Source organism: Eleutherodactylus coqui, chromosome 2 (genome assembly GCF_035609145.1).
Source record: "Eleutherodactylus coqui strain aEleCoq1 chromosome 2, aEleCoq1.hap1, whole genome shotgun sequence".
NCBI lineage: Eukaryota > Metazoa > Chordata > Amphibia > Anura > Eleutherodactylidae > Eleutherodactylus > Eleutherodactylus coqui.
The window spans coordinates 311,297,266-311,318,471 of record NC_089838.1 but is presented as its reverse complement, the minus strand read 5'-3'; the positions used below and the strand labels follow the sequence as shown (position 1 = coordinate 311,318,471).

The 21,206-nt window shown below is 46.4% G+C and overlaps 1 protein-coding gene and 2 non-coding genes across 3 annotated transcripts in view; 2 read left to right on the top strand and 1 right to left on the bottom strand.

The window, feature by feature from the left end:
* Positions 1 to 222: 222 nt before the first annotated feature.
* Positions 223 to 295, top strand: TRNAK-CUU (transfer RNA lysine (anticodon CUU)). Its single transcript has one exon. It is a non-coding gene; the product is annotated as a tRNA-Lys (tRNA).
* Positions 296 to 2,157: 1,862 nt separating this feature from the next.
* TRNAI-UAU (transfer RNA isoleucine (anticodon UAU)) lies at positions 2,158 to 2,250 on the top strand. Its single transcript is given in 2 exon segments — positions 2,158 to 2,195; positions 2,215 to 2,250. It is a non-coding gene; the product is annotated as a tRNA-Ile (tRNA).
* Positions 2,251 to 9,229: 6,979 nt separating this feature from the next.
* Positions 9,230 to 21,206, bottom strand: part of ATP13A1 (ATPase 13A1) — a 40,978-nt gene continuing 29,001 nt past the window's right edge. Inside the window, exons 22-26 of the mRNA XM_066593549.1 lie at positions 17,452 to 17,648; positions 17,223 to 17,365; positions 15,193 to 15,304; positions 10,992 to 11,135; positions 9,230 to 9,605 (exon numbers count right to left, since the gene is read on the bottom strand). Coding sequence (XP_066449646.1) covers positions 9,495 to 9,605; positions 10,992 to 11,135; positions 15,193 to 15,304; positions 17,223 to 17,365; positions 17,452 to 17,648 — 707 coding nt within the window. The 3' untranslated portion in view covers positions 9,230 to 9,494. The remainder of the gene's footprint in view (positions 9,606 to 10,991; positions 11,136 to 15,192; positions 15,305 to 17,222; positions 17,366 to 17,451; positions 17,649 to 21,206) is intronic.

The window sequence follows — 21,206 nt, the reverse complement described above, 5'->3', positions numbered from 1 at the left end:
CGGTCCGTGGCAGAACCATGAGGTCACCATGAGTCACAGGACGCTGCTTCACTTGTGGGTGAGAGTTTTAGACAGTGGGAGATGATGGGTTGTCGGCTTCTTGCTAGTACATTAGAAACCTTTATCCACGGCCTCCTGCTCCATTATCTGCTGAGGAACCTTGTAAAGCAGAAACTAACCTAAAAGTGGTATCCAGGGACTGCTAAAATTGAAGACACAGCAGCCCGGCTAGCTCAGTCGGTAGAGCATGAGACTCTTAATCTCAGGGTCGTGGGTTCGAGCCCCACGTTGGGCGACTGCTCTTTTCTATTTCATGTGGTATATTAATTTGCATATACGACTGTTCCCAGCCTTGGGGCACCCCTGCGTCAAAATTTTTCGCAGCAAGACACCCCTTTCAAAACAGGGGGTGTGGCTTATCACGATGTAGGATTTTACCTCCAATATTCTGGGCCCCCAGCGGCCTCCTGCATTACCTGACCAGCGGCGCTATACTCACTAGAGGCCACCAGGTGTCCAGTGAAGAAGGCGCTGAGAGCGCAAAGACTTTGGAAGTGAGAGGGAGCGCGGTATCTTTTGAAAGTAGCTGCAGGAGCACAGCCGATCTTGCGTCAAAATCCACGCCAACGGTGCATATTTTGACCTTATCTTTTACGGAAATGCTGCTGATTTTGCCGCAAAATTTTCCACTGCAGAAAATCTATGTGTAACGATGTCATAAGTCTGCATCCGCACGGGAATGTCTGCAGCGGACAGTCTGCCTCGAAGCCCTACCATTTGGTGCGGCCTTTATTGCGTATTTTTGTGTGCTATTCACGCCCTCATCGTGAAGAGGTGAATCCCGCAGCGGTGACAGTCCGCACCCCATATCAATTTCAGCATTGTTTTTGGGTGGAGTTTTTCCGCAGCGGGTGGACGAGATTTTCAAAATTTCATCCAATTTGCTGCCTCTATAAATGCTGTGGAATTTCCATGCTAAGGGCCTGCATGCAAATTCCATGGCAAATCCAACCTGTGTGGACCGAAAAGAACGTGTTTTCTTGGCAGCGCCTACCGGGATGCACCGCGGTCAGAGCGGAAGCACTACTCCCGACCCTCTGTAGTGGCCGGTGCTAGTAACTGCAGGCGCAGCTCTCATTGAAATCATTTGTCGCTGTGCTTGTATCTGCAGGTTGGGTCCGACCCCCCGCCTGATATAGGTTCCTTTTCTCATTCAGTAGGTATAGAAATTCAATGATCACATGTTCAGCGAGGCGATACAATGCAATTTTCTCGCAAATCGCATCGCACGCCCATAGAAAATCGGGATCTGACAAGCACAATATTGGTCCAAGTTTTCACGCCTCTCCTAGCGTATTGCATGCGCAATTGCACATCCTAATTGACGTCTATGGGGACTTTTGGTGCACGAATGTGCCGGTAAATAGAGCATGCTTTTTTTCGTGCGGTTGAAATGCATAGGAAAAATTTGCACATGTGTACAAGCGCATTGAAATCAATGCGTTCTATTCTCTGCGTATTGCGTGCACAAATCCGTTCGTGTGAACAGGGCCTTATCCTAGGGATTACCGCAAAAACTATTCATTACATTTCCAATACATCAGCAATATTTTGTTCTTTTGGACTTCATCAGACGACCGTATTTGCGCACGTAAAATCTACATGCACAATATGCAAAGAATAGAACTCAATGATGTCAATGGGTTCGATCTCATGAATGTGTTTTGCGCGCACAAGAAAAATAGGACCTGTTCTATTTTCACCGGGTATTTGCCCACCACTAGCGAATTCACAAGACGCTGCGCAATTCCATGATAAAAATAAGCCTTTATATCCCAGCAGGGGTGCGAACAGGTCCTGCATGCGCAAAAGGTGCAGTATAATGCGCCGATACCCGTGCCAATCTACCTCACCGAACCTCGTCCACTGCACAAATACGTTGCACTGAAGTGTGCACAATTGCGCATGCGGTCGTCTTAAGCCGCCCTTAACGAGATATATGAATGTTATTTTTAGTGCGCGTTCACACAAAGCGAATTCAGTGCGGATTTTCCACAGTGGACAATTCACCCACAATCCATGTCTGACCGCACCCTGAAGGAGGAACTGGCCTGGGTATCTCCATTAAAAAAAACTCATTTTAAAGGCAAATCAACTGCTCCAGTGGCGCAATCGGTTAGCGCGCGGTACTTATAAGACAGTAACTGGTGAGCAATGCCGAGGTTGTGAGTTCGAGCCTCACCTGGAGCACGAGGTTTTTAGATGTATGTCACTCACTTTACAACGTCATCCTGTGTACTGAGAACAGATTTGTAGATAGATTTTGGCAGGAGTTGTTGAAGCAAAGCTTCAAGTTGTCCAACTTTTTTTTCTATCCCCCTCCCCCTGCCAATCCAGCCATCCATCCCCAAATCCCTCACAGAGTGATGATTGCTTATTAGTTGTTTGCCAAGATATTGTTCATAGAGCAGATCTCCATGCAAATTCGTTTGCAAAACGTTCAGATGCGACCGGCTGTGACTTTACACCAGACGACTTTTGATCAACCAGTAACTAATTTTTTAGTAAATTCAACTGAAACAACTAGCGACTTGGCTCATTACTGTATTTACACTTAATGACTAGAATTTGAATCTGCCCCAATTGAGAGATTATTAGACTGATAGTCATCCTGTGTAAAACGTACCGTAACCCTTTAAGGCCTAAGTACGGTAAATATACAACGCTTTGTCCTGCGCCATAATCTCGTCCGAGAGCGGAAGTACGGCACGGGATTAAAGCTCTTGCAATCAAGCAGGAGAAGGGCGGGTCCTCGGCTGTCAGATACAGCCCGGGACCTGGAGGAGAAGGCAGAAGCAGTTCTTAAATTGCTTCTGCTTTCTCTTTTCCAGGTTGCATAGTGCTCAATGAGTGCCATGCACTAAAGAGAGAAAGCAGAAAAGTTACTTCCTTTATGCCACCCGGTGATCACGTGACCCCTGGGTGCCCCCTGGCACAGCAGAGCTGCAGGGTCCTAGCAGACCCTGATCAGCTCCATTAGTGACTATTGTCACTACAGGGGATGTTTTCCACTTTAGCTGGGGCATCCATAAGAGTCCCAGTTACAGGGAAAAGTGTGTAATAAAAAAAAAAAAAAACAGACAATATGAATGACCCCCTGAGGTCTTCTATGAGGTCATGAGGGACATAGATGGTAAAAGAAATAGTTACAAAAACAATTAAAAAAATTGCAGAATAAAAATTTATATATATGGAGCCCTGTAATCCGAAACTATACAAATTATATATGCAAAAGGTCCAAAACGAGGAACTCATTCCTGTACTTTATTTTAGTGTAAATATACTAATTTTAAAAATAAATGAAAAAAAAATATTTTTTTTTTCTAGCTTTTTACCCCCAATAAAGCAAAAAAGTATCGGTAAAAAAAAAAAAAAAATAGCCCAATATATCACAGAAAAAAACCACAGCAAAAATAATGTTGGTAGCTGAAGAAAAAAAAAATTGGGCAGTAAAACCCCTACATGGGTAAAATCTCTAAAACGTTTCTGGTCCTTAAGGGGTTAAAGTCTTGAACAAGCTGGTGGAACTCCACACCTAGATAAGGGCCTGTCCCAATAAAAAAAAAAAAAAAAAAAAAAAGAAGTTTGTCTTTCAGAGCCCTAAGGTGGATCGCAACGAGCAAAAGGTCATAATTTGTGATGTAGAGTATATCTCCAAGTCTATGGGGATAACAACACTACGACGAGGGGTGATGCATGGGCATGGTCTCACCTGTAGATGGTCTTTAACCGTGCCGCAGTAGGAAGAGGGAGTCAGCTGTCAAACACAGCAAAATTGCTACTGACAGTCATGTGACAAATCATATATTCACCGGTCCGTTATATGGCTTATCGCTCCTAAGCCTTAAAGGCCCTCAGCAGCCTCTACACTGCGAACAGAACTGTAGTTTCCCTTATAAATGGAGCTAAAGTGACAGCCCACACTAGAGAAAAAAATCATGGTATTCCTGCCATTTAACCCCATGATGATTAGTAGTTGATCGGCAGGGATCCGCTGCTTGGGACCTCCAACGATCACCTGATCTCAGGCCCCACGCTCACTGCAGCGGGACCAAACGTCTGCATTGGGGAATCAAAAGTGCTATAGAAAGTAGAGTTCCCTTTGATTTCAATAGGACTGAACGGGGTCAGAGCTGTAAGTGTAACAGAAGGCTTTACTCCCACTGAAAGCAAAGGGAGCTATGCCTTCTATGGCACTTCCAGCTCCGAGCCCAATGAGGATGGAGCTATGAACATCTGGTCCGCTGCAGTTAGTGCTTGGAGCTAAGATCAGCTGATCACTGGGGGTCCCAAGTGGCAAACCCCCACCAATAAACTACTGATGACCTATCCTCATCAGGACTGAAAGAAGTTAAATGCCTGGAAAACCCCTTGAGGCTGCGGTCACACGGGGCGGAAATCCCATGGAATGTCCGCAGCGGGACTGCAGGGAAATTCTGCAAGATTTCCGCAGAAGACAGGCAGCTTTAAAACCCGCGCCGAGCAGCGGCTTCTCCGCCTGTATTCCGCTACGGCTGTCTACCCCATAGAGAGGAAAGCGCCTGCAGTGGAAACGGCGATACAATTGACATGCCGCAGCTTTGAAGAGGAGAGCAGGATATGTTTCTCTCTCTCTCTCTAACACACCCTCATAACAAACAGCATTATGGAAGGCAGTCTACAGCAGTGCTGAGCAGTGTGGATGTGATTTCAGGAGTTATGTGGTTCAAATATATTGCATGCACAGGATAACACGATATGTTCTTAGTGGTATACTCTCATAATAAAAGGCATCATGGTGGACGTTATACAGCAGTACTGAGTGTTGTGGATGTCATTTCAGTAACTGACACAGTAAATCTATTATCTGAAGCAGAACATCTGTGCGAGTCTCTCACAATATAGCAGCTTCCTCCTCTCCATAGGCTTCTATTGGTAGCATGAGACAGCACACTCTTCCACTTCCAGTTATCGGATGTCTGTGTTACTAGGGACTGACTTCACTTGACAACAGGCAGTGGAAAGCAAGTTGGAAAGAGAAACCTCTAGTGGCCAGATCATCAGCACAAACAGGTCATTTTAGATAAAGTGATTTTATACTTTTGCTAGTTATCACAGAACAAGATTTTTCAAACTGCAGTGACTATTTAGTGATTAAGACCCTCTTATTGATGTTCTCATTTGTAGACAAACAGCAGAAAGTATAGTCACAGCCCCAGAGATATGCCCTCAATGAATCAACCCATTATTAGTATGTTACAAGTTTTAGGGCGCCTACCCACTTGCGTTGCCGATTTTCACGTGTGAAAAACGCGGTGTTTTCGCGCGTTTTTTGCGCATTTTTCGCTGCGTTTTTTGCAGCCCTCCATTGACAATCATGGGTGCATTAAGAGAAAAATAAGGAGACATATGCAACTGACAGTTCCTATGTGAAAAAACCCCACGAAACGGAAAAAAACCCCAGATGGACAAGAACACATTCTATACTAATTGCTCTTGAGAAAAAACGCAAAACATCACAGGAAAAAAAAAAAAAAAAAAAATTATCGCAAGTGGGTAGGCACCCTTAAGCAGGCCCACTTCAGTAAACCAAGCACCAAATCCCATGAACTGTGCAGACACTCAGCCAGGCCCAGAACAGGGTCCAAAAAGGCAGCGCATGGCACAGGTATTCTCTTTTTAGTATCATGCCCTGCCCTCCCTCAATGCTACACTAGGCATTATAAGGAGGAGTATGTTGTCTCATGCTACCAATAGAAGCCTATGGAAAATATTTTGGGGAGTGGGGTGGGGGCCTCCACTCTAACCTGTGTATCCCGGCGCTGGAAAAACCCTTTAAGTTACTTCACAACCATTTTCCAAATCCTTATACGAGTTGTGCATACTACCGCAGCAAAACCTACAGGTGTGAAAAACCAGGTAATACAATCTACAAACCAGTATACTCACCTTACCAATCTACTGCTGAGGCCTCCCTGGTCCAGCGATGGGTGTGTTGTCTGGTCACCGGAGTAGACATGTCTCCTCAAAAGGCGACTGCAACGGTCTCATGTCATCGGTTCATCACGAGAGCCGGAAGAACTGGGATCTGGGAGAATGCTGGGTATGCATTGGCAGGGAAAATGCAGAATATTAGAGAGTACGCAGATTTATTTTGGAAAGCTATGGACAACTTTGGGGAGGGAGGGGGGGTTGAAATGGTTTTCCACATAAATGCATATTTTTGGGCTGACAATCACTCCCACTATGTGGTTTCATTATAGCCTTTTGCAGTTTGCCCCCTCAGCTTCTACATAGCACCGAACTGCATTGGGAACACCTACTCAATAACAGGTTGGTCCTCTTTTTTGGGGCGATCATGGCTTTCAGACGTCGGGCACAGATCCCACAAGCTGGAAAACATTCCCCATACTCCTCTTGCCCCATGCCCGCTGCAGCAGCTCCATCAGTTGGTGCATATTTTGCTGGATAAATGGGCACAGATCTGACCTCCCTCTTCAGCATATCCCAAACTTGTACAATGAGGGTCACAGTCTGGGGAGTTTGGGGGCCGAGGCAGTGTGGAGACTTCATTGTGGTGTTCCTCCAACCATTCCCACGTGATTTGAGCTCGAAGACACAGATCGTTGTCCTGTTGAAAGATGGCACAGCGGTCGGGCAGCTGGTCAGCTAACAGGACCCTGTAGTGTTCACCATTCAAGGATTGCGGTACGATGACCAACGATCTTAGGTCATGCCATGAAAACTCTCCCCCAGACCAGGATACTGTCACCACTTGCATGTTGAACTCCCAATGGATCACCTATGGGAAATGACTTCAGGCAGTTTAGTCCAAATGTGGAACCGGCCAGCCGTACAGTTCAGCAGGAAATGAAACTCATCATTCCAGACCACTTTCTGCCATGCGTCCAACGTTCGTGGACATTTTTCCTGGGCCCTCGTGAGACATTCTTTCCAAGGAAAAGAAGGATACGGTTACAAGTGACATGAGGTCATCAGGAGCACCCTTGTTGGTTTTCAGCTCTTGAACGCCAGTTTAGGCAAGGTATGCTGCATGGCAATTGTGGAAGTTTGTCTAACTTTCCTGCTGTTGTACTGTTGGATTGGTTGGTCCACCGTAGCACGTCAATACCAAGATACCAGACTTACCATTCCACATTAATCTCTAGAATCAACCACACGGGGGCTGCTGCTGTGTGATCTTCCTTCTACCCATTGCTCGGCCATTCTTCGTAGGCTCCTAATACCGCGGTTCAGGAACAGCCAACAAGTGATACTAGCTCAGAAATCCTAGCACCACATCTTCGGACACCAATCTGTGGTCAAACTCACTCAAGTAACGACATTTACCTTTCACTGACAAATTTTGCCTCTGGCTTTGCAGAGGAGAGATCAGCACATCATCTAAGAGCAGAGCATGACGTGGCCATCACGTGATACCACGTTAGTGATCACAAGATACCTGTTCCTAATGCAGTGATTGATCAGTATATATAGACACTGCAATGATAAAAAGGTCCTTTTTTGAGGAGCAGAGATCTCAGTCTGATGCAACGAGTGCCGATTGACATGCATGCCACGGGCCAAAGATCAAAGCAGAGAGCTGTACAGCCGGCCTTCGGGGACGAAAAATTGCATTAGCGATTATTTGCCCCCTTAAACAGATTGCCGCCTGGCTAAAAGAAAAGGAAACAAGTGCTGATCGACTTCAGGGCGAGAACTCAGCTTATCAAAAAGGATCTTTATACTGTAGTGTCTACAGTGTTTCTCCAAAAATAAGCCCTAGCCTGATTTTTCAGGGACACTTGAAATATAAGCCCTAGTTACATTTCATTTAAAAAAAAGTCAATAGCAATACATTACCCAGCAGGCTCACCCAGGTCCATCCCGCTGCTCTCCAGAGCCCTGACACTGTTCCCGCAGTCCTCGACCGCCCGCACAAGATCACTTCCAGGTTACAGTATATACATAAATCCCGCCTCCACAAAGCAATGGCTGTTATTGGCTGAGCAGCGCTCTAAGAACCAATCACGGCTATTGCTGCGGATCAGCCAATTCATAAATCCGACCTCCACGACGGCTGCGACTGGTCCTTCAAGCAAAATGTCTATAAAATATATATAATCAGCAGAAGAACCAAAAAGAGTCCCTCTGGGAGAGCAAATAGACTAATTATTACATGCTCCACAAAAGGATACAGACCATTAGATCCCCAAACGCATAATCACAAAATGTAAGGATTTGGAGCAGCAAAAATGTGCAAATTGATCGAGGATGCTTGAAAAAGACTGACACTAGCAGGCGAAACGTTGCAGGATATGCAGTGGTTCTGTGTTTGCTTCATGTGACGATGGGGCTGTATCTATCCTGGATCAATGTGCACCTTTTTGCTGCTCCCTTAGATTTTGTGATTATTGGTTCTTTGAGCGCCGTGGCTCAGCCAATCAATGCACCCCTCACAGAACCAATCACAGCCATTGCTTCGTGGAGGCCGGATTTATAAATACCATAACCAGCAACTGATCCCATGTGGGCGGCTGAGAACTGCAGGAATCGCATCGTGGGCTCTGGCGAGCAGCGGGAAGGACCTGAACCGAGCCTGCTGGGTAAGTAAAATAAGACATTCCTCGAAAATAAACCCTAGCGCGTCCTTGGGGGCAAAAAATATAAAGGCTGTCTTATTTTTGGGGAAACCCTGTATATATACTGTAAAATGTAGAAGACGCAGAAGACAGAACGGTGCAAAATGTTTAATGAAGCCCTATTGCAAAAAATGATTGTCAGCCCACAATATATTCCATAGCCTTTAAAGCTAAGTTTTGGAATCTACATTGGCAAAACCGCAACCAAGTCCAAATAACTGTGCGGATTTACAGCTGCAGAAGTCTACCGTAGCGAATCCTTTGTGTGTGAACCTACCCCAAGACTATGCTAGGATGGCAGTCACACAATCACTTAGGGACCCCCCTGGGCTCTGCCCCTTCACAAAATGACAGGAAGAGCAATGTGAGGTTTGAAATAAACTCTACAAAGTGATCCTGCCAATGTGAGGCCCAACCAGCGCCGCCATATATACTAGTGCCGGACATATCCATATCCCTGTAGAAGGGGCCTTACTGACGGTTCCGTAGTTACTTGGACAGTGGGACATGGACTTTCTATAGTGTAAGTGACCAATCTGAAAGAAGCCTTCTAAAATTCATCAATGCTGTTTATTTAACAAATCATTTGCGCTTTCCAAAAGCGAATTCCAGTAGAAAAAAAAAATAGGATCAGTTCATCATCTCCCGAGCAAGTAGTGATGTCTTCAAGTGTTGAGCTTCCATCTGGTCACAGAATGAAGTATTGGGTATTCCTCCTGGCGAGGGGCCGTAGGTGCCTTAAGAAATGAAGGCGGACGCTGAACTATAGGTGGAGTCATGTAGTGGGCAGTGAGAAGTCTTTGCTGTCCGAGCTCATGAAGGCACTTTGAGATTACAGCTCCCCAAGAAATACTGCAGGATTCGGTCCACCACCCACGCCGAGCAGAAGTCCAAGAACAGAACTTTGGCAATCACCCACTTGAACTGCAAGAAAGAAGGAGGAAAATCAAATTCAGATTTCTACAAAGTCAAGAAGAGCACAAGACGCGGCTCCGATGCACCCAACACAGGACCAGACTCATCCACTGGAAGGTAGCTAATCAACGACAGCAAGCAGAGATCCTCAAATAGGAAGAAAGCGGACTGCAAAATTTGCTGAAACCTTAAAGCAATCATCCCGTCCGGAACCAAAATTGTGTGACGGGACTGGAAAGCAAGGAGGGAGTTGTATTCCCTGTTCTCCATGCTCTGCACTGCTGTCCCCTGGATCCTCTGGTTCTGGGCCCCGTTTTTCAGTCTGTCAAAACGGCCACCGCCATCTTTTAACTAGCTAATGTACTCAACACTGTGGGTGGTGTGAAAGGGAGGAACGAAAAAGAAAACGGCAGCCGATGCAACCCTATTGAAGAATTAAGTAAATCGTGTGGTCTTATAACACCTGACTCGGCCGTTATTACAACACCAGCGTACATAACGCGCTTCAAGTCAACATGCCTCTTCATCAGACAAAGCCTGGACTTGTATACTATCACACACATACAAATGTCCCCACTGCTCAGGAAGCTTGCGCCAGATCCAGGTTTTGCTGTTCTCCACTTTCTGGCTGTCATGCCCCACTACTTGGTAGTTTTGGCATCTCCTGGGCTGGCATTACCCTCAGATAGAGCTGTCTGCTACCACCTTACATTGGCTCTAGATTCACCTTTGGACAACCGGATGGATAACAATCTTCTCATCAGCCCATTATTTTACCCTTCTCCTGCATCGGTATCGGAGGCCAATGCCCATCAGATGAGCAACGCTGGCCAATCAGACATGATATAGTGCATTAAGCACTCTAACACACGGTACTACCAATGTAGGGTCAGAAACCGGTGAATCCGAGGGACAACGGCGCAAAAGATGGAGGTCAGCTAAACAGAGTTTGTCCCAGCACTAGAGTTGCTCCAACTCCCAGCTGCCATAGACAATTTTTTTTGTTGTAGGAGGATTTCCTTTTGCAGGACGAGTTGTAGATTTATATAACGGCACCATTTAATGCAGTCGTGTACTGGAAAAGTTTTTACAATTTTTATTGTGGGTTGGAATGAAACCCCCCACAATTTCATCATTGATTTTTGGGTCTCATCGTCCGGGTGTTTACTGCGTGCAATATAAAAAAAATATACTAATATATATATATATACATATATATATATATATATATATACATATATATATACATATACACACACACACACTTTTGTGTTACGTTTTACTGCTTTCATTTTTTAAAGATTTTTATTTTGCAAGTTGATTTTAGGCAGAATACATGATATTACTGTGAAGACCTGCATATATCGCCCCCCACGAGTCATTACAGCTTCTTACCTCCACAGGGATGTCCACCAGGCCAAACTGGTCATTGAACTCTGGGGATGTACCGGAGAGGAGACCAACGATAGCCAAACCGGACAGCACAATACTCCACAGCAGCGGCTTGTTTTCTCTTAGGCTTTCCATGAACGGGTGACCCTAAAAACACAGCAAGAAGAGTCACATTAAGGCCTCATGTCCACGGGCAAAATAAGAATTAAAATCCGCAGCGGATTTTAACTCTTCTCCTGCCCGCGGATCCGCACCCCATAGGGATGCATTGACCACCTGCGGGTAGATAAATACCCACGGATGGTCAATAAAAGGGATTTTAAAAAAAAATGGAGCATGAAAAAATCTGGACCATGCTCCATTTTCGTGCAGGTCTCCCGTGGAGACCTAAAATAGGAATTTAAAAGAATTTACCCATCCGGAGCGGGCCGGGAAGGTCTTCTCTTCCTCACGGCTGCATCTTTCTTGCTTAGGCTCGGCGGATGTGCCCGGCGCATGCGCGCGGCACGTCGGCGACGTGCCGCAGCCGTGACGAGTTCATCCGCCGGCCGAAAAAGAAGACTTTCCCGAACCGCTACGGATGGGTAAATTCTTTTAAATTCTCCTTTTCAGCGCTCATGTCCGCGGGGCAGGAGGGACCCGCTGCAGATTCTCCATGTAGAATCCGTAGCGGGCCTGATTTTCCCCGTGGACATAAGGCCTTAGTGAGGTTTTTTAAAAAATGCAGATAATGATAATTGCCAGTCCTACGAAGCGCAGCAGAAAGACAGTTCTAGCAGTTCATGGAAAGTTGTGTCAATGGTCAACTCTTCACCCCACCTGCATGATACTAGCTTGGTTCTTGCAGGTCCACTAGAGGTTAATGTGACGGACCCTTGTCTGCCCCAGGAGGTATGTTAGGAAATAGCGGTGAGGGGTGGCGATAAGTAGGAATCACGGAACTATAAAATAGTGTTGGACGTATCAGGCGTTGCTGATTGAATGCACGGAGAGACCCCCCAAGGAACCCTCTGTGGACCCCCCAAGGACCCCTCTCTCATCTCTTAGGGACAGTCATAAGTGCCAGAAACAAATGCGCAACTCTCATTCTCCATCAGAAAATGCCCAACCATCCTACGAGATGACCAATTGGGATAAATGTGGATAAAACGAGGGTCTGAAGAGAAACATAGAAGGCAGGCAGGGGGGCAAGGGAAGAAGCCACCACAACCCGAAACATGGCCCGCAGGCTGGGCCAGGGAAAAGTAGTTCTTACGAAAGCTGTCCAAAAGGAACTCTTTGTTGCTCTGGTAACCAATCACAACGCAGCTTTCATTTTACCTCATCAATATAAGAAATAGAAGCTGCTCTGTGATTGGTTGCTAGCAGCAAGAGACAGATATTCTTTTAGACAGCTTTCATGAGTGCGGTGGCGGACTTTACGGTCCACCCTGTACCTTCCTCCGCTCTCCAATACTGTCCTACCGCTCCCTATACACCTCACCTTGCACACCCTTTACCATTTCTGCCCAAAGTCTCCTTACACCCTTGGTGATCTTTACTTCTTCCCCTGACAGCTGCCCCCTCATAATCCTACACCCTTCATTCTTCCCGCTGTTATCCCTACACCGTCTGATTCCCCTTAGCTAGGAGGATAGTTGGGGTACTGTAACACTGGCAGATTATCGGACTCGAACGATCCTCTTAACTCTTGTTCACCTGTTAAGGGACTAAGTGCTTTCACATGGGACAACCTGTCGGACGCCGATGCCAGACAGGTCGTCCCATCAGTAGTAGTTCCTCTGCTTTTACACAATCATCACTCAGTAAATGGAGGCAGAGCGGGTCGGGGATTGTTCCAGCCCGCCCGCCTCCATGCTCAGTAAATGGATGAATGGCTGCCAGCTTACACGGCCGATCAGTCGTTCTGTTTTATGTACGCAGAAACTGAACTGCGAACACATTTATTGCCAGTCACTCATGCATTTAGACTGAACAATAATCACACAGATCTCTCACCCGTGTAAAAGAGCCCTAATGATTAACTGACTAACGAACACTCGATCATTGGCTGATCACTCAGTGTCCTAGTGCATAAAACTGCTTGCTGGTCGGCAGTACAACTGCCTGTGTGCTGGGAGAGGTACCGTCAGGATTGTACTAGGATTGGTTCATCCGAATTAGCCAATTCTCAGTCCATGTAAAGAGTGCAGACTGATACGCCTGTTGGTCGGCGCTCGTTACATCCGGCCGAGACCTCAGCGAGTGTAACAGGACCATAAGAGTGCCCGGTGAGGGAGGGCAGTGTGTGTGTGTGTGTGTGTGTGTGTGTGTGTGTGTGTGTGTGTGTGTGTGTGTGTGTATGTGCAAATAGGAGGGTGGTTTTACAATATTGTAGTATTGTTTTAGCATCAGGACTGTATATCTATTTCTACCGCCATTGTACAGCACTTGTACCGTACGGTTAGTCAAGAAACCGGTTATATTTCTTGGTAACAGGGTGTTGGGCATCACTGCGTACGGAGAAGCTAAAAAAGTAACTGAACCGTAAGGGGAAAACTGCTGGAATCTTAATACACTTGACCAACCCTACAACACGACTACAAAGTCCAGCGAGCTGCCGGCACACAAGGGGTATGAACGGCCACAAAAACCGCATGTGCGATTGCAGCCTAAACCGACTGAGGGTTTGTTCACATGGCGCATATTCCGCTACAAAAATCTGCGCCAAAGCACGCTTCAATACGTATCTGATTGATTTGTAACTGGAAGCAGCGTCGCTGCCGCGACAACACTGTTGTTTTTAATGTTTAAAATATGCGTCACAGGAAAAAATGAAGCGATGTGTCCCTACTTTGTGTTTGGGTTTTTACCATAAGGCTGAGATCACACTAGGCGGATTCCCGTAGAAAATCCCGCAGTTTGGCCGCAGCCGAAACCGCGACATTTCCGCCGGGAGAACTGCCGCGGAAAAACCCGCGGCGGCTTTGAAGCAGCCCGGCCGCTCGCTCTTCCGCTGCGGCCGGTGCTCCCATAGAGGAGAGCGCGGCCGTGGCGGAAAGAGAAAAAAAATAGGGCATGCTGCATCTTCTGAAGCCGCGGCTGCAGTCGCCGCAGTTTCAGCCAGACTTACCGCAGCGGATTGGCCGTTCCGTGTGGACGAGATTTCTGAGAAATCTCATCCACATGGCTGGCTAACCCAGAGATTAGCAGCAGCCCTGTGTGAGTGCAGCCTTAAGATTAATGGCATTTTTAAATACGCATCAAATATGTGTCAAGATGTGCATCAAAATACACATCAAATGCAAGAAAAAAGCCGAAGATGCGTGCGTCATGCGTGCGGATGTGGGGAGTTTTCAGTCCAGTCAAAATGCTGTGAAGGCACCCTGAAGATTTCACTGGGTGCCGGGAACGTTTGTATAACCGTCCGAGGATTGGGCATTGAAATTTGTGGTCCGTTTACACCCAACCATTTCTCGTTTGAACGATGTCAGAGTTCGCGTGTGCAGCCTGTTTATACCGGCAGACATCGTTGTCTCGTTCACACGAGAAATCCTTCAGCCCTTCGCACTCGCTGTATAAGGGAGAACGACTGAATGAGCCAACGAGGATTTTTAGTCCTGCATTAAAATGAACGAAAAGCGAACGATTGGCTGCGTTTACATTTCACGATTATTCTACACTTTCGCTTATTTGAATGATTTATTTATTTTTTTTAAAACAATCGTTCAGTGTAAGAGGAGTATTTTGTCCCTCCCAGTGGCGGTGTCGGGTATTGCAGCTCAGCAACACTTTGCTTATATGGGAAAGAGCTGCAATAGCAGAGACAGCCCATGGAGAGGCGCAGCGGCGGTTCTAGAGTAAACTAAACCTTCTCTCCTATGTCAAGAATAAATAACCCTTTTAGGCTAGGTGCCACTGGCATACTTTTGTGCTGCTTGTGTCATTCCACTGCCAGTCCATGGCCCCATTATATGTCTAGGAGACGAAACACTTTTTTAAAATCAGTCCCATGGCCCGCGTGATAAACCCCATGGCATCTCCTATTCCTGTCCATTTAACAGATGAGGAATCGGACCCGCCAATGCATGAGAATGTTGTGTCCGTGTGTCGTCCGCTGCGCATCACTCCCGAGTCTCTGGGGTGTAACCTATTCCACTGTAGCCTTATCCATTCCCCTATATACTCCTCTGCCAGTCTGACCATCACACAGAACACCACGAACCTTATAGTTAATAGCGAAGGTGGCCATCTGCATGGCCATGGACATGATGTACACCGTGCTGTTCACCAGGCTCGGCTCAAACTCCTTATACAAGTCCACAAACTCATCCTTCCTGGGGGAGAGAGAGGAAGAGAGAATTAATAGCGGCACACAGCGATCATATACGAGGACCCTCCACGACCCCCGCAGTACACACCTGCTGTAAACTTCCTGTACTCTGCTATCAGGACCTCATAGGTGCCGGATTACCAAATATTCCAGATTACCAGACATCCAAATAAAGCGGGACCCCAGCAGTTGGACCCGCAGTGATCCGATAGGGGAATAAACATTTTACAGGGAATCCCCTTTAATCAAGGAATCAGTAGTGGTTCTGCAACTTACTGATAAATTCCTCAGTTTTATAGATCTCTGCTTGCTGTCAGTGATTTGGAACAGTTTCTTGTTTACATTTCAAGGCTGAGAACCAATCCAGACCTGACATGTCACAGCTGAGGGTTTGCCTTAACTGCGTCCATTCTTCTGTGAGCTAACCTGGCCGATACACCTTGACAGAATTACATGCAGCTACAACAAACCCTCAGCCGTGAGATGTGCCGGCATGTCCATAGGGGCAGACTCCGGCTTATAGTACACAGCAGCGGATAAGTATCAGCACACTAGAGGTGGTTCCTCAGCGGGATAAGTAAATAAAATTATATAGCAAGTTCCTAAACAATACCTAAAAAGTAAATAGGGTAGGAATGCACCACAAGGTCTTCAAAACTCCGAAGGAACTTCGCAAGTACCAGATCCACTCGTTATCAGGAGAGCTGCAGGATGTTAAAAAGGGTTTCCCTTATAAAGGGTAACCCTCACAGAGAAATATAATACAATGATGTTAGAAAAAAGTCACCGCGCTACGTGGTACTTGTGTTATGCATATAAGTGCTTTTTTCTCTTCCTTCTAGCGGTAATGCATAAAGGTGAGTAATAGCAAACAAAAGACACTTACTGGAAAGGAGGGGGGTGTATTGCAGAAGCCCCCTCCTTGAAGTGCTGACTCCAATCACTGACGAAAATACACCTCAATGTGCAGAATAAAGATCCAAGATTTATTTCTGATCCACCGAACGTGGGATCAAATAAAAGGCAACGCGTTTCGGTGTCAGGATAACACCTTTCTCAAGCCAATAAAATCATACCTATGGAGTCAGCACTTCAAGGAGGGGGCTTCTGCAATACACCCCCCTCCTTTCCAGTAAGTGTCTTTTGTTTGCTATTCCTCACCTTTATGCATTACCGCTAGAAGGAAGAGAAAAAAGCACTTATATGCATAACACAAGTACCACGTAGCACGGTGACTTTTTTCTAACATCATTCTATTATAATACCTAAAAAGCAATCTTATGCAAAAATATGGAGTTTTCCTTTAAGGAGGTCCTCCGGGAATTTTACTATTGAGGTTTTATCCTGAGGATAACAGTTGATCAGCAGGGGTCCGTCGCTCAGGATCACCTTCGATCAGCTGATCCCCAGGCCAAAAGATAGTGCAGACAGCGCTGTCTGCAGATAGTGCTATCCGTATTGCAGTGGCCCAGGCTGGTACTACAGGCGCAGCTCCCAATGAATGGGTGTTATGCCTGTAGTACCAAACCAGGCTTCTGTATTGTTGATGGCGCTATCCGTTTCCAGCACCGTTTGCAATGACAGCAACCCAGGGTTAAGCTGATGGGAGGGGATCTCAAGCAGTGGACCCCCACCGATCAAGTAAGGCAGGGGTCCCCAACTCCAGTCCTCAGGGACCACCAACAGGTCATGTTTTTAGGATATCCTATGGTAAGAACACCTGAGGCACCGACAATAATTACATCACCTGTGCGATACTGAGGAAATCCTGAAAACATGACCTGTTGGGGGTTCCTGAGGACTGGAGTGGGGGAAACTAAGGATAACGTCAACAATAGTAGAAGTCCCAGAGAGCCCCTAACAAATCAGTTCATCTTGAAGGCGTTGCCCAGTACTAGACTTGTGCGTGGTCCGCATCTTACCTGGGTTCAGTTCTTTCAAGCGCCCCTTGGTATAAGTAGATAAGGCTGCAGAAATGGACGAGAAACTGCAAAAGCACGGTGAGGATGGTGTAGAGGTTAAAGATGTTGGGCAAAGGGCGCTCCCTGGACAGGTATTTTAGAGGCTGGAAATGAAGAAGAGTTTAAAAAAATGAGAACTGGTACATCAACATCTCCCCATGTCATCCCATACAGAACAGACACGACCCACCTTGGAGCGGGAGATGAAGAGGAAGCAGCCGGCCAGAAGGAGCCCTTGTAAGGTGGCCTGGAAATCACTAAACTTCACCCCCTCCAGATACAAGACGCTCTGCCCGTAGGCCAGGATGAGAGCGTTCAGCGCCAGGATTTTGAACATCTGCAGCGTTGTTACCAGAGTACAGCGCCCCTGCTTGACGACATGGCAGACTGCAGGAGACAAGAGAATATGGTAGGGGACACACCAACCTACATGCTATACTGACCTCACAGTCCGCACTGAAAACAATGGAACTTTTGTACAATACTTCAACTCGCCAAACTACCGTTCACTGCAATGTAGCACGTGGCGGAGAATGACTTCAGGGGCACATGGTCGCGGGTCTGCAATCGTCACTGTACGGTGCGGTCAGTGTTAGGAGGGCGGCTGTAATACACAGATGTGCAGCTACTGGGATCACAGAAAACTTTGTTCCTGGAAGTTAACTCCTTCAGTGAAATGTCATTGCAGCCCTGCGATTGCTGGAGATGGCTATATGATCGCCGGGACTGTCTCTTGTAAACGCCTGTGAAGATGTACTAATAGTACACCCTCTTGGATATTTGCATGTACAGGCACAATATGGTGGCGTACACAAGTAGGGGCACTTTTACATCACCCGATGCCTACTGATCGACAAATAGCATGGACAGGTGTTTGCGAGGTCGTTTTTACATGAGAGTAGATGAGTGATTGTCGAAGGGGCTTTCTGGGATTAAACCAGTCCTCAGGATAGGTCAATAGTTTATTGGAGGGGTCCCCCTCGATCAGCTGATTTAAAGATGCGTAAAGACGGCAGCATTCAGGTTGTCGATGTAAAAACGTCTTTTTATTTCCCCATGACATATAATAGACAGCAACGTTTCAACCTTAACGGTGTTTTTTTTTTTTAAGACAGTCGAGGTTGAAACGTTGCTGTCTATTATATGTCATGGGGAAATAAAAAGACGTTTTTACATCGACAACCTAAATGCTGCCGTCTTTACGCATCTTTGGATCCTATATTTGGAAGGTATTCAGCTTCCTGGACGGCTGGTGAATCATTTAACCCTTTGCAATCCAATTTTGGATTCAGGGTTTCCTAGGGGTCTATTTCTGCCATTATACAATGGTGCCATCTGCTGGCTAGAGCCAGTACTGTGGTATTGGACATGCTGGAGAGGCCTCCGACAACAGAGAAGCCAGTAATATACAGTAAGAATACCCTGCCGGACGTCTTCCGACATCGGAAACTGTACAGCCTTCAATCAGAATGTCTTTAGACGTCAGACAGGGGATCGGAAAGGGTTAAGTCCTGCCACATGGTTTTGGAAGGGAATAATGCTGCTGGTAACTACATTTTCTTGATCAGCTGATTTAAGAGGCCGCAGTGCACGGATGACCTCTTCTCAGGCCAGTGACATTTCAATCATTGAGAGCAGCTCAGCTCCATTCAAGTAAATGGGACGGAGTTACAACAACCGGCACAGCTGCTATACAATGCATGGCGCTGTACCTGGTATGCAGGGAAGTGAAAGAAGTGCGACGTGTAATTAGAAATAAAGATAGTACAGAAGGAAAAAATCTTATGGGATCTTGATCAAAGGCCAATTTATTGCCCTAGGGTAACTTTTTTGCTGATCGTTTGCAGTGAACTGACAACGGCACTCGCCCCAGCAGCGCTATCACCTCAATAAGCTGGCCCTCATGGTCAACTATTCATGACCTATCCCCCTTTACGATTGTTCATCACCATACAGATTACATTAGTCAACAGCACATCCCCGTTTACGTGTGCGTACGTGAGCGCGGGGGCGGCCGTCAACGAGGAAGCATTTTTATGCCTGCATGAAAGAGTCAATCAGCCTAAGAATGAGCATCTGCTCGTTCATCAGCTAATTACTGGCGTATTCAGATGGGTCGGTGATTGGTCAAATGGGTGTTCATGCCAGATCATCAGCTCATGCGAATGGGCCTTAGAAGTAAAAGAATTAACATGTAATATTAAAAACTTGCTTTAGAAGAAGAGAACGTAAGAAGAACAAAAAAATAAAAACTTCCACTTGTAGTAAATCGTGGCGGTAACGGGACCCCAATTATTCCCTATGCAGTAAAAAGTTACAAGCGACCCCATGACCATCGCAAAATTCACAATACGGTTAAAGGAGTTATCTGGGACTACACTATTAACTCGTCCTCAGAGAGGTCATCAGTAGTTATCGGTGGGTTCCACCACTCAGGATCCCCACTGATCGGCTGTCCGAAGGGATAACAGCACTTGGGTGAGCGCTGCTGCCACTCCCGTCCATACCAGCACCGTACATTGTGTAGCAGGTTGTCCCTGGTATTGCTGCTCAGTCCTATTCACTTCACGAGATTATCTCTGGCCATGTGGCCAATGAAATTGATGTCAGAGGCCTCCGAAAAGGCTGCCGCGCGCACGCAAGCACCACAGCTTCTTCAGTCAGCGGATCACAGGGATGTCGAATGGTGGAACTCCCTGATCAACTATTGACGACCTATCCCAAGGACAGCCCAACAACCTATCCCAAGGACAGCGCGACAATAGTGTAGTCGAGGAAATCGCCATTAATGAAGCCTCAACCAAAATCTTGACCACTATACTGAGCAGGAGTTGTAGATACAGCAGGATATAACATAGGTTTTCTGCCAAGAAGCTTCCCATTCAACACTAGCAAGTAGAGATCTTAAAACTATGAAGGAAGCGATACAAGGAATGAGATTTAGATAAGACTGGGAAATAGTTGTAAAGGAGCTTCACTCTGGCTGCTCCAGGCACACGGCTGCAGATAAGGATCAGCTCTCCTCTGGACCTGCGCCATGCAATACTGGCACAGGTAACAAAGCGGCGCTCCTGCCTCCCACACGGCGTGGTATGGGCATACTGTGGGGATTCCTGATCACTATCTCAGCTTCACAGAAGGAAGCGGCACCAATGAAGAACCTCGATAAATAATGTGCAGCAACTCCTTAATAAAGCGCAATTCAAAGTTTTGGGCCGCTCACAAAATCCTCTAAACAAAAATAGGTAGGAAACCTTTGTAGAACTCGGAGATGGGTGGAGGAAACCTTTTTGATGCTATGGTGATGCCCGTCTTGGAATACATGATCTAAGGGTGGAATTTTATCAGATATTGATCAGTGCAGTCATTTTTCTATATCTGCAACCATCTCCGAGTTATGGATGATATCATGTTGAGTATTAATAAAGTTATGTTTAGTTATGTTGTTTTGGAAACCCTGATCATGTCTTTTAAGGTACCAGAAGATGCCACCAATAATCCAGGACAGAACCAAGATCATCCTCATGGTCGGTAACAGACGGTCACGTGAGGCTTTCAGCCAAGAACACCCAGGACACCGCCAATGAGCGCACAAACTGCCAGGAAACGGATTCATAAGTTCAGGGAGACCAGTAGCATCCAGGACAAACCAAGAACTGGTGGCCTGAGCCGTGTTTCCAGTCCCCAGGTGTCTCCAGCTGTAATGGCTGTTCTCACAAACAGTCCACATAAAAGCACCTGGGGACCAGAAACACGGCTCGGATGACCAGTTCTCCGTTTGTCCTGGACGCTACCAGTCTCCCTGAACTTCAGTTTCCTGACAGTTCGCGCACTTACCGGCGTCTCCTTGGATGTTCTTGACTCAAAACTTTGGCGCCTCATGTGAGCTTCCGTCCTGGATTATCTTCTGATTAGGGTTTTCCATACTACATAATTCAACATAAC